Raw genomic sequence first — 12,206 nt, 5'->3', positions numbered from 1 at the left:
CTGGCATGTGGTGCTGGGGGATTGAACCGCGGTCCCTGATGCCTTGCCAAGCTTGTTCTAAGTAGGTGCTTTAGACCACTGAGCCATCTCTCCAGCCCTGGAGCCTAATTCTTATGCTCCAGGTGACTTGCCATGGGCTCCCAGCCTGCAGACACCGTCTGGCCTCCAGGCACAGCGAGCACAGATGAACCTTGGTGTCCTGGGGGCCACGTGGGTGACTGGCAGGGCCTCCAGGGTCTGTGCGGAAGCCCCTGTGACATCCAAGGGGAAACTGAAACATCCCAACCTCCCTCAGGCAGCTCACTAAAGCACTCCACGACCCTCACCAACCGGCAGCGGGGGAACGAGGTCTCAGCCCTGCCCGCCACCCTGGACTGTGAGTAGCGGAGCGGGAGGGGTTGAGAGGAGCAGTTTGGAACAGGGTAAACTGAGGCACAGGGAAGCAGTGGAATGGGTCAGGACCCTATCCCTCTGTCCCCAGCGCTGTCCATCCACCAGCTCGCAGCCCAGGGGGAGTTGAGCCAGCTCAAGGAGCATTTGCGGAAAGGTGTGTGGCACACGCGTGTGCTCTGGGCATGTGTGTGGGTGCTGATGGGACTGGGCATGCCACCCAAGAGCCTGCATCTGCACACGCGTGTAATCGGGTCACACGTGTGCAGCCACTACCTGCACCCCTCATCTGACCCCAAGTCCCGCAGGCAAGGCTGTAAGCCAGTGTCACCTCCACCCGCCAGGTGACAACCTCATCAACAAACCTGACGAGCGTGGCTTCACCCCACTCATCTGGGCATCGGCTTTTGGCGAGATCGAGACAGTCCGCTTCCTCCTAGACTGGGTGTGTCCACCCGGGGGGCCTCTGGGGATCTGGGGCGCGGGTCATGGCTCCTTCTGGTGCCTCATCTGAGATGCAGGGCTGCCCTGCTAGGAGACCCTCCACACCCCGAGGAGTCCCCATCACCACCCCCTCTGCCCCCAGGGCGCCGACCCCCACATCCTCGCCAAGGAGCGGGAGAGTGCCCTGTCTCTGGCCAGCATGGGCGGCTACACAGACATAGTGGGGCTACTGCTCGAACGTGACGTGGACATCAACATCTATGACTGGGTGAGGTGCCACCTGCCCCGGACCCCTTATCTCCTCCAGGCCTCCATGACTGCCCTCAGACGTTTCTGGGGCACCTGCTCTGGGGTGCTGGGAGAGCAAGTCAGAGTTGTCCTCCTCACACCTGATAGAGCTCCCAGTCTGGAGCTCAAACATAAACAGGCAACTGAAAAGCAGTGAATAGTGACCACTGCTGTGATCGCGGGCACACTGGCAGCTGTGAGAGCAGAGGAAGCCAAGGGGGGCCTGGGAGGGCTTCCTGGAGGATGGGGCATCTCTGTGGAGACCCAAGGAGAAGGGCCAGATCATGAGCTGAGAAAGGAGCTGTGTTTAACTGCAAGCCAGAGGAGGCACGGTGAGAAGAGGAAAGTGAGTGCTGGTCTCCTGCTATCCTTGGCCCACAGAACGGAGGGACGCCACTGCTGTATGCCGTGCGCGGGAACCACGTGAAGTGTGTGGAGGCCTTGCTGGGTGAGTAGTGCCCCCCGTCTCCCTGGGGGAGTCCTGAGTCCTAGGCCTGAGTAGTTACTATTTTGCTTGGGGGCTGGATTTGGGGCCAGGAGCAACCAGGCACCAGTCCCAAAGGTTCAGGAAACCTGTGGTCAGATATATGGGGTCCCCCAGCCCTACCCAGCGCCTGCTCTGTCTTGCAGCCCGTGGTGCAGATCTCACCACAGAGGCTGACTCCGGCTACACCCCCATGGACCTTGCTGTGGCCCTGGGATACCGGAAAGGTGGGTGACTGGGATGCCACAAGGGGGGAACTTGCATGCAGGCCCCTCCCATCAGGCGCTGGCACCAAGCAGTCAGCTCTGCCCTGTGCCTGACCGGGCTCCCCTGGCCTGGCTCCGGGCCCTGTCCCATGCTTGCAAGAGTCACATGGGCACTGAGAGCCCCAGGGGCCCAGTATCCTACTCCATCTTTGTTGCTACAGAAGGGCACTCGGACTGCATAGTTACAAAAGGGTTTATTTTCATGGTCGTGGAGACTGGGAAGTCTGAGATCAGAAGGTCCGGTGGGCCTGTGTAGAAGACACAAAATCCAGGTGCCTCCCAGCATGAGCACCTGCCTGGCAAGCACAATGTCCTGAGTTTAATTCCCAGTACCAAAAAAAAGTGAAAAATACTTAAAACAACTGCTTTTAGCCCAGTGTGGTAGCGCACACTTGTAATCTCAGCACTCGGGATGCTGACGCAGGAGGATTTTGGTAAGTTTGAAGCTAGCCTGGGCTACATGGTGAGTTCAAGGCCAGCATGGACTACATAGCAAGACCCTGTCCCAAAAAACAAACAAAACAAAACAGCATCTATACAAACTTCCAGGAGGGGAGGCTGCTGGGATGGGGCAGCTTTGCGCCGGGTAGGGTGCCGGCCCCCCTCACAACCTCCTTTCCCTGCCTCAGTGCAACAGGTGATCGAGAACCATATCCTGAAACTCTTCCAGAGCAGCCTGGGGCCTGTGGGCCCTGAGTGAAGGCACCTTCTGGGACTCAGACACTCAGGGAACAGAACGGATGGCCTGGCGCTGGAGCACCCAGACCTGGCTTCCAAGGCAGCTCCTGGACAGGCGGGGGAGGGGACCCTTTCAAGAGGCACCAATAAATGCTTGTGCAGAACTTGTATGCTTCCTGAGGGCTTCCAGGAAGAGGCAGCCACCAGGGCCTCACACTGTCTTCTCCCCCAGGACTCGAAGGTGGTAGATGACCACTCGGCCAAAGAAGTCTGTGGCATCCTCAAATGTCACCTTCAGCTGGTCCACCTCAGCAGGGGGCACAGGGAACATGTGAGCGCAGGCAGTCAAGGCAAACAGTGGGTCTGTGTCCCGCCTGATGGTCCCCACCTGCCCCAGACCCAGGCTCCGGTCCCAGCTGGACACCCCTAGTATGCTAGGCAACCTGGGCAAGCTGCACGCTGGTCACCATCAGTGCTATTTTCTAGGTAGAGGCTCTAGAGGTCAGTTGTCCAGGGACATTTATCAGATTCCCAGTAGGGTTCAAGTGGCCTAAAGCTTTGAGAGGCTTTAGCAGGGCGAAGAGATGTACACCCATCCTCCCAGCTGAGCAAGGAGGATCGCCTAGAGTTCGAGGTCAGCCTGAGCTACATGGTGAGACCCTATCCCAAACAAACAAAACCAAAGCTTTTAGAGGCACAGGTGGCCCACACCACCCCGCAGCCAGGGCAGGATATCTGGAGAGAGTTGTTGTCCTTGGGATAGAAGTCCACAATCTTGCTAAGTGCCTCGCCCCGCTGTGAACCTGCAGCAAAAAAGGAGTCCACGGTGCTCCCAGGGCACCCCCTCCGGGACTCCAGGCTCCCAGGGCCTCCCAGTACCTTCCAGACGCCCCCGCTGGCTGGAGAAGCCCCCCTGGAACTGGATCTGCAGCCCAGAGACACAGACTCGCTGGGGAAACTCGAGTGTCACCCACTGGGAGGGACCCTGTTGGCAGGGAGAACAACGGAGCATGATCACTCCCGCCACCAGAGCTCTGTCGGGCTCATCTCTCACGGGAAAGAAGGGGGATTCCCAACACAGCCCTCTCCGGACCACCCCGACGGCGCTTAGGCAGCCTGTGGCCCCCCCAACGCCCTGGACATGTCCCCCATGGAGGGTCCCCAGAAGGAGCGCACCTGGTCCGAGTTCCAGCACGTCTCCTCGTCTCGGTCAAACAGGTGCTTCTTCCCAAACTGCCGGGTGTTGCGATTCAGCACCGAGCTCACCCTGCAAGCACCAAGAGCGGGGCGCGGGGCGAGGGGCGCTGAGAGAGGTCCCCGGCCTCGGGCCCGCCCCCCACGGCCATAGGCCGGACCCGTCGCGCCCCCACCTGCTGACTGTCTCAGGACAAACCAAAGAGTGCGTCATCTCGGTTCCCAGAAATCTGGACTCGGCCAAGCCCGGGTTCGAATCCTGCCACTACCGTGAGGCCTCCTTAACCACGGCTCAGGCCCGCACGTCCCCCCGGGAACCGAGGACCCTAAAAGTCACCCTCGGCAGCCTAAGGCCTACGCGTGGCCCGATCACACCCTGGCTGGAAACCTCGGAGACTCGCGAACTGCCCAGAGCCTGACTTGAGAGACCAAGACTTAACAGCAGGTCCAAAAAGGGACATAGGGTCCTGTGTCTGAGCCTCAGTTGCTCCGCAGAGAAGCCCGGGGCGCAGGCCTGCGATCCGGAAGCGCGTGAGGCCGGCGCAGGCGCAGGGAGCGAGGCCCCGCCCCGCTCCCGCTGCAGGGGTGTGGCTGTCGTGGGCCCCGCCCCTTTGTGCCGCTTCTTAAAGGGCCGGAGTCCTGTGATTGACGTCTTGGAGCTGCGTGAACACGTTGGGTTCCTAAGTCCCACAGACTTTCTGTTGTTACTCGGGGACATCCGGTGAATCCCCTTCCTAACTGCCTGGGACCCTGCACCTGGGTGCCTCACGGAAGCCAAAGGAAGAGTTGAGGAAGAGGCCAGGGTGTTGGATCATCAGAAGTCATTAACCTTGTGTGTCCTGTCACCCTTGAGGCCTGGCCTACACATCTGTCTTCCCAGTAAACGCTGCCTAGGACGTTAGGGAGGGACTATGTGAAATGGGTTTTGATGGATGAACAGAAGTTTGCTAAAACACAAAGCCTCAGCTACCTGACTAAACAACTTATGCCCAGCCCTCTGCTGGTCAGTGCTGGGATGTAAGAGGCCTAATGGGGAGAGGGCGCTGTGGGGAACAGGGTCTCTGCCTAGAGGAAGGGCCTGAGGGGAGGATGTCTAGGGTGGGGAGTGTGTTCCAAGCAAGGGGTGGCACAAGCAAAGGCCATCTTGCTCCAGGACTTCCATGCCACAGCCACCACTGGCAGGGGCTGCTTGGTCCTGGCTTTAGCTGAAAGGCCTGGGACTGCCCCCTTGCTCCAAGGGCTTGGCAGTATCCCCCTGGCATCCCCCAGCGCCTTCACAAACCCACCTCAGACGGGCTGGCAGGGAAACTGGGTCACTAGCAGACCAGCCCTGGCTGCCAGCACTTCTGGCCTCGGCTTCCAGCTGGTGCCATCCAGGCTGGTCCCAAGACACAGGCCGGCCAGGGCAGGAAACTCCCCACCCACCCACCCTCATCCCTGTTCTCACCGGAAGTTAGGAAGCAGGTGGCCCCAGCTGGAAGTCAGGGCATTAGAATCCCATCTGGACTGAGGCCCTGGACTGAGGCCGAGTGACCTCAGGTGGCAGGAAGCCCCTCTCAGAGCCTCCTTCCTGCCTGGGAAGGGGAAGGGCCCCGGCTCCTCTTCATCTTGACAGAGGCCCGCAGTGCCTGGCCTGCATCGGGAGCCTACCGCCTGTCTCACTCCAGCTCACCGAACCTGGCCCGTGCCCCCCACCTCATCTGACAACTGAGGACTCAGGGACTGAGTCACCAGCCATGGGATGCACGCCCCCAGGGTGCCCCGTATCACCCTGGCCCAAGGCCACCTTGCCCACGGGGATAAGGCCAGCTTCTTGCGGCAGTCTTCCCGCCTCCTCAGCCCACTGGCGCCTGAGCATGAAAGGGGCCCTGTTTCTCCAGGGAATTAGCAGCTCTGGGCTCCAGCAGGGCAGCCAAGATCTGAGCGGCCCATTCATCTGCTGCTCCAGAGGAGAGAGGCGTGTCCTGCCCCCCTATGCCCCCAGGCAAGGCGAACTCCGGATCTTCCCAGAGTAGCTCCCCAGTCCAGTCGGTCTGCTGGGGGACCCTGTCACTAAAAAGTCAAATCATTTGCCCAAAGTGGGGAGTACTGGGGTGGCTGAGGCAGGAGGATCTCTGCAAGTTTGAGACCAACCTGGGCTATGTAGTGAGACCCTGGGTCAAAAAGAAAAGGAAAAATCGTAACGCTGACCTCCAGCATGCAATCCTCAGCCTGACTCTGAGCCTCTGCCCCCCACCTTCTGGCCTGAGTTCTGGTTTCAGGGGAGGCACTGCAGGCTCAGAGAGGGTTGGAAATGTCCCAAAGTTACACAGCAAGCTTAGCTCTGCAGGGATGGTTTTAGCGCCAGTACCCGCCAGGAGGCAGGCCCAACCACGGAGGACATGGGGCCCATTGTCTGTGAGCCTTGTGACCCACAGCAGCACAGGCAGAGGGCCTCAGTTTTTGCCTCGGTTTGTCCCCTGGAGAGGGAAGAGGTTGCTGCCCAAGGCTGAGCCTGGAGTATGTCTTCAGGAGGGTGTAGAGGGAGCGGGCAGATTGGTGTGCGGTGCTCCCCAGGCCAGCAGGGCCTAGTCCAGCTCCCTGATGGCCCGTCCAGACCAGCAGGGGCCATGCTGGAGGTGACTGAGCAAACTGGGGAGGTAAGGCGTGAAGGGACCTGGCCGGGTGCATGGCAGTTTGGGACGGTATTCGAGAGGGCTGTGTTGGGGTGTGAGGTGTTGGTGACACATGGCCTGTAGGCGTGCCCGCGGGTGTGCATAGACGAGGCGAGTGTGGGCTGAGTGTGAAGGGACGCTAGGCGCAGCCAGGCTCACAGCTGGGACTTGAGTGTGGCAGGTAGCAAGTGTGACCCATGTGTGTCCCCCAGAGGGCAGGCCTCCGGCAGGGTATCATGTACTGCTGGTTGTGGCGGCATGTGGGTCGGACCATATCGGTGTGACTGACCGTGGGGGCTTGTGCTTGGGGTTTGCCTCCTCCATGTGTCACCTTGGTTGGGTTCTGAGGCACTTTGGGAGACACCATCTGCCCTGGGACTGTGCTCCCCAAGAGGGCCTGTCCACTCAGCCCCTCCCCCACTGCAGCCTAGCAGTCCCTCCTGGCATGGGCCCCAGTGCGGGGCACACAGAAGGCACTCGAGCTGGGGGTGGCCCAGTCCCAGGGCGGGCCTATAAATAGCTCTTTGAGCCCCGCAAATTCCCAGGCAAGGTTGCCACATTCAAGGCCCCAGCAACCGCTTCCCTGGGCCCCGGGCCAGCCCCTTCCAGCCCAGCCTTGGCATCGACCTGGGCCCTGGGGGTTGGGGATGAGGAAGAGGGGGTTGCGTGCAGCTCTGTGGCTGCAGACCTTGGCTCGTACCTCGTGGCCCCCAGCTGCAACGCTCAGGCAGGTAGGTGATCCACTCTCCCCAGCCTCAGTTTACCCAGAAAGCTCTAAAACAGGCATCGCTGCCGCAGTAGTGACCATGTGAGGGTTTACTTCCTGTTCATCTCCTAGTGGCTGGTGACACAGGGAGCAATAAGTAGTGCCGGTGCATCCATAGTGCAGAGGGGAGCGTGAACCCCACTGTGGCTCAGCCACCCACTGGGTTCCCATGCGTGTGCATCACAGACACATGCTTGCCACCTCCTCCTCCCTCCCCCAACCTCCGGCACAGCCTGGTGACAAGGCTGTCACCCCCAGCCACTCATACCAGCCATGGCCCCAGGCCACCGCCACTGCCATGACACAGAGTGGAGCCAGAGGTGTGGACCCCCACTTGGTCGCATTCACCCCCAGCCTGGTGCTTGCTCTACTGGCCTCCACTCCCAGCTCCCACTCTGTCTGCCTGTCTGTCCCTCCAGGCCAGCCTGGCCTCAGACATTCTACAACCCCGCTTCAGCCTGCGGCGTGCTGGGATCACAGAGCTGTGCCCTTGGGGCTGCCTCTTCTTTTGCCATTTTTGTTTTTGCAGAGCTGGGAATAGAACTCAAGCCCTGCACTTGCCTGACAAGCCCTCTGCCATGGAGTCCCTGCCCCAGCCCTTTCTTTGATTCTGAAACAGAGTCTCATTAAGCCACCACCTTGACCAGTCTGGGCTCAAACTTGTGATCCTCCTGCCTCAGGCTCCAGTGTAGCCCGGATCACAGGCACATTCCTCCTCTCCCTGATAATCTGGGGGAAACTGTCTCACCTCTCCACCCTGTTGTGTGTCTTTCCAGCAGACTGCAGCCAGATTCAGAGATGCTCAAAGGAAAAGGGGGGTGGGGTGGGCTTTCTCTCTGTGGCCCTGTGGAGGATCCCAGGCCTCATGAATGCTGAGCATGCTGTCTCACTGAGCTCTGCCCACAACTCCAAATGCACTGCTTAAAGTGTGCCCCTCAGGGCCTCAAGTACTCTAATGTTAACTTGGAACTGTCACCTCTGCCTAGCCCAGCACTGTGCCTTCACCCCAAGAGGAAGCCAGGTGCCCTCAGCTGTCCCTCCTCAGCCCTGCCCCCAACCCCAGCAGCCACCATTCTTATTTCTGGATTTTCCTGTTTGTCTCTCAATAGCCTGTTCAGTGTTCATCACTTTTGTGGCATGGGTCAAACCCGTGTTCCTTTTTATAGCTGAATAATATTCCACTGTGAAGATCCAGGGTAATTGGTTTATTTACCGATGTTTTTGATTTTGGTTTTTTTTTAAATTTTTTTTATTTATGTGTGTGTGTGTGTGTGTGTGGCCAGCTCAGCCCACCAGGGGGCGGGGTTGGCTGACATGTGGTGCTGGGGGATTGAACCGTGGTCCCTTTGCTTTGCTAAGCCAGTTCTAAGTAGGTGCTTTAGACCACTGAGCCATCTCACCAGCGCCTACCGATGTTTTTGAAACAGGGTTTCCCCATGTAGTGCAGGCCGGTCTTGAACTCACTATGTAGCCAGGCTGGCCTGAAACTTGTAGTGATCCTCCCGCCTCAGCCTCCCGAGTGCAGGGCCAATAGGCATGCACCAACACTCCCTGCATAGAGCAGGCTTTTAAAGACCATGCCGGGGGCCGGGGAGATGGCTCAGTAGAATAAGTGCTTGCCTGGCAAGCACAAGGGCCTGAGTTCAATCCCCGGTTCCGCAAAAAAAATAAATAAATAAAAAATAAAGACCATGCAGGCTGGTCGAGGGGGTGCATGCCTTTCTTCCTCAATGTTCGGGAGGGATCACATATTTGAGTTCAGCCTGGACAGTGTAGCAAGATGCTGTCTCTAAATAAATAAATAAATAAATAAATAAATAAATAAATAAAGAGGGCTGGGGTGCAGTGGCCCAGTGGAGCACCCTGAAGCAACAACGACCACCACAAAAAGCTGGTCTCTGGTCCCTGGCGTGCACATACCCTCCCCAAAACAAAACTACCACAGGGCACTCCAAGGATCCTGCCTGGACACGGCGAAGAATGAATGAATGGATGGCCCCATCTGGATACCCCAGTGGGCACAATGCCAGGGTGTCACACCGGGCTCTGACAAGGCTGCGTGACTAAATAGTCTTTCTACCTTTTTTTTTTTTTTTTGGCGGAACCAGGGATTAAACTCAGGCCCCTGCGCTTGGCAGAAAAGCACTTATTCCACTGAGCCATCTCCCCGGCCCCCTTTTCTACCTTTTTCGAGCCTCAGTTTCCTCTCTGTAATAGAACAGCCAGTGTGGCCACAGCCCCTTCCAGCCTGAGCCTTGGAGAGTCCATCGGGCCAGGGTTCAACTCTTCCCTCCTCTTCGCCTGACCTTGGGAAGTAACTTTGCCATCATAGCCTCAGTTTCCTCATCTGTAAAATGGGGCAGCTCCCTCGTGGACGTGTATAACGGGTTCTCTGGGGCAAAGAGAAAGGGAAAGCCCCAGAAAGAAGGGAACCCCAGGCAAGGCATGCAGGAGGAGGGGAGTGGGGCCTGGGCGGGGAGCCCCTCCCTCACGCGCGGGGCTGCTGGGACGCATGCGTAGAGCGGTCATCCCCTTTATAAACGTGAGGCGGCGCCAGGCGAGCCGAGCGCGGGGCGCAGGCAGAAGCGGCGCGGAGCGGCTGCCGCGTCCTTTGTGCGCCGCCCGAGATGCGCCCGAGCTAGGAGACAGGTGTGGGGGGCTCCGTCGTGGGCGGGGGCCGCGCTCGGGGAGGAGATCTGGGGGTCAGAGACAACGGTTATAGCTCCTGGGTTTGGGAAGGGGCCCTGGGATGAGGTTTGAGGGCGAAGCCCCCCAGAATGGGGAGGGCTGTGGGGGAGGGGAGCTCCACTTTGGGGAGGGGGCATGCGACTGTCGAGGAGAGACTCACTGAGGGAGGGACACCCTCACAGTGAGGAGAGGTGAAGGCTGGCGGTGGGTTTTAGGATTATGGAGGAGGCTGGGGAAGCAGGGCTAGGGGAGGGGCACCCTGAGTTTGAAGAGAAGAGGACATCCAGGGGCTGAATGGGGGGATTTGGAGCAGAGGACCTCTGTATCTGAACTGAGGCACCCCGGGATTTTAAGTGGGGATTCCCAATTTGCAGATGGAGGGAGGGCTCCTGGCTGGAATGCAGTGGGGAGGGGTCCCCAGGACCGTCCTGAGCCTGGTGGCAGGGGCCATGAGCTGACAGTGATGGCCCAAGGGAAGGGGCGCTGGCCAGTCCAGTCCTTCCGGGCTAGGTCTTGTCACCATGTCCTCACTCAGGAAGAGCAGCTCTGGGGACCCCATCCCAAGGGGGTCCCCTTTTTCCCGTGGATCTGGAGTTGGGGTGCTCTCTCTCCTCCCAGGGGGCCACTCTGGATGTCCTGGGAAAATGCTAGGGGGAGTCCTGAGAGCTCCCAGTTAAGGGTCCCCAGAACCTGTGAGGGACACCAGCACCAAGATAACCCCCCCACGTCTGTCCTCGCAGCGTGACACAGACCCTGGCCTCACCTCCTCGGTTTCATCTGCACATAGAGATGTATGTGGGAGCTCGGCAGGGCTTGGTGACACAGGCACTGGAAGCAGGGAGCTGGGACCCAGGCCCAGCCTGGCTGGGAGGGACCCCATCCCTGTGCGCGGGCTTTGTTCCTTTCAGTGGCATCAATGGGAAATGGCCAGGCTGAGGAGAGTTGGCAGTGGCCCCAGCAGGCGACAGGGGAATGGGGTGGCGGGGAGGACATAGGGAGGGGTGAGGAGATGGGGTGCACTGTGGGACCCCAGAACCCATAAGCCTCAGCGGCTCCCGGATATTCCCAAAGAGAAGGTCTCTGGGCCCTAGGAAGTGGGCTTTGTGTGTCCACAGGAAGGGGAAAGCAGGCACCTAGTGGGCTGGGGTCCCCAGGAATCCAGTGTGGCTGCTCTTGGTGTCTTTGTCAGACAACTTGTGCAGGAGGCCACATCACCAGGTGGCCAAGCAGCATGTGCTCGTGGGTCACAGAGGCCAGATGGAACTGTGCCAGGCTGTGCCAGGGGCCTGCTTGGCAGCGGCCAGTTCGCAGGGGGTTCAGGGAGGCAGAGGCTGTGGGACCCAAGCTTTTGTGTGGAAGATGTGCCACCTGCCTCACCCAGGCCCACGTTGCTGCTCTTTGTTAATGTCTCTGTAAATCTGTGTCTCTCGGGTCTGTGTGTGTATGTGTGCGCGTGTGTGTGCATGTGCGTGGCAGAAGTGGTCTCCAAACGTGGACTCAAGTGTGGATGAGGGTGTGAGATGTGATCTGTGTGCAAACTTGGGGAGCCTGTTGTGGGCTGGGTTGAGATCCCGCAGGGGGCCTGACTTTTCTTTTCCTCTCCTCCACATCCATGCCTAGGCTCACACACACAGTACCCCAGCCCCGAGGTGCACATGTGTGTGCACAGCCCCTGCCAAGGGACGCTTGGACCTACACATTCACACCAGGTCCCTTCCATCCACCTTGTGCACGAGGCTGTTGTGAGCTGGTGCTCACACATACATCCAATGTCCACACACCCCAGCACCCAGCCACACACACTCAGATACACCTGATAACCGACTTTCCCATCAGGGTTCACACACAGCCTCACGCAAATCCAGCCCTCCCCTCCCCCAGCACCCTGCAGGACCCTGCTTGCATATGCATGAGGCTCATGCATCATTCATGAGGGGACGGCCCCAGACAGCTGTGTAAATGCTCACCTCTGTCGGCCCTTGGGAGGAGGTATTTTAGGAAGGGTGTGGGTGTATGAGGGTGCGACTGGTAGGCCCCGGGAGGGTGCACCTGAAGCTGTCGCCGTGTTGGACCACCGCGGTGTATTTTTAGTGCATACACGAGGTTTTGTGTACAAAGAGCTGTTTTTAAATTTAGCATGTCTAGGGCTTTACAAGTCGTCATTCACTGCATCTTCAGAATAGCCTTATGAGGTACGTGTTGGGTGAGCCGCATTATACAGATGGGTAAACTGAGGCACAGAATGTTCACCAGCCTGTTTGGGTTCAGTGACTGTAAGGAGACAGGGCTTGAGGCCAGGTCATTTGGATGGAATCCAAGTGCTTCAACTGTGTGTGTGTGTGTGTGTGTGTGTG

General features: G+C 58.9%; 2 protein-coding genes across 5 annotated transcripts in view; one reads left to right on the top strand and one right to left on the bottom strand.

Moving 5' to 3' along the window:
* Rfxank (regulatory factor X associated ankyrin containing protein) overlaps positions 1-2,718 on the top strand; it is a 6,620-nt gene extending 3,902 nt beyond the window's left edge. For 3 of the 4 annotated variants that reach the window (XM_023707195.1, XM_023707194.1, XM_004646838.2), the window contains exons 3-9: positions 296-376; positions 482-547; positions 735-835; positions 977-1,102; positions 1,504-1,570; positions 1,753-1,833; positions 2,502-2,718. In XM_023707195.1, the coding sequence (XP_023562963.1) occupies positions 296-376; positions 482-547; positions 735-835; positions 977-1,102; positions 1,504-1,570; positions 1,753-1,833; positions 2,502-2,572 (593 nt within the window). In that variant the 3' untranslated portion in view covers positions 2,573-2,718. The remainder of the gene's footprint in view (positions 1-295; positions 377-481; positions 548-734; positions 836-976; positions 1,103-1,503; positions 1,571-1,752; positions 1,834-2,501) is intronic. The other variant, XM_023707196.1, reaches the window with a different exon arrangement.
* A 19-nt stretch (positions 2,719-2,737) lies between these two features.
* Nr2c2ap (nuclear receptor 2C2 associated protein) lies at positions 2,738-4,285 on the bottom strand. Its single transcript, XM_004646876.2, has 5 exons — positions 3,921-4,285; positions 3,727-3,817; positions 3,430-3,535; positions 3,286-3,353; positions 2,738-2,881 (listed from the first exon to the last, which is right to left on the bottom strand). The coding sequence occupies exons 1-5, from the start codon at positions 3,956-3,958 to the stop codon at positions 2,762-2,764; spliced, it is 423 nt and encodes a 140-aa protein (XP_004646933.1). The 5' UTR covers positions 3,959-4,285; the 3' UTR covers positions 2,738-2,761.
* Positions 4,286-12,206: the final 7,921 nt, after the last annotated feature.

The sequence above is a fragment of the Octodon degus genome, unplaced genomic scaffold (genome assembly GCF_000260255.1).
Source record: "Octodon degus isolate 3935 unplaced genomic scaffold, OctDeg1.0 scaffold00282, whole genome shotgun sequence".
NCBI lineage: Eukaryota > Metazoa > Chordata > Mammalia > Rodentia > Octodontidae > Octodon > Octodon degus.
Note: the sequence above shows the minus strand (reverse complement) of the source record. Positions and strands in the feature narration are given on the sequence as shown.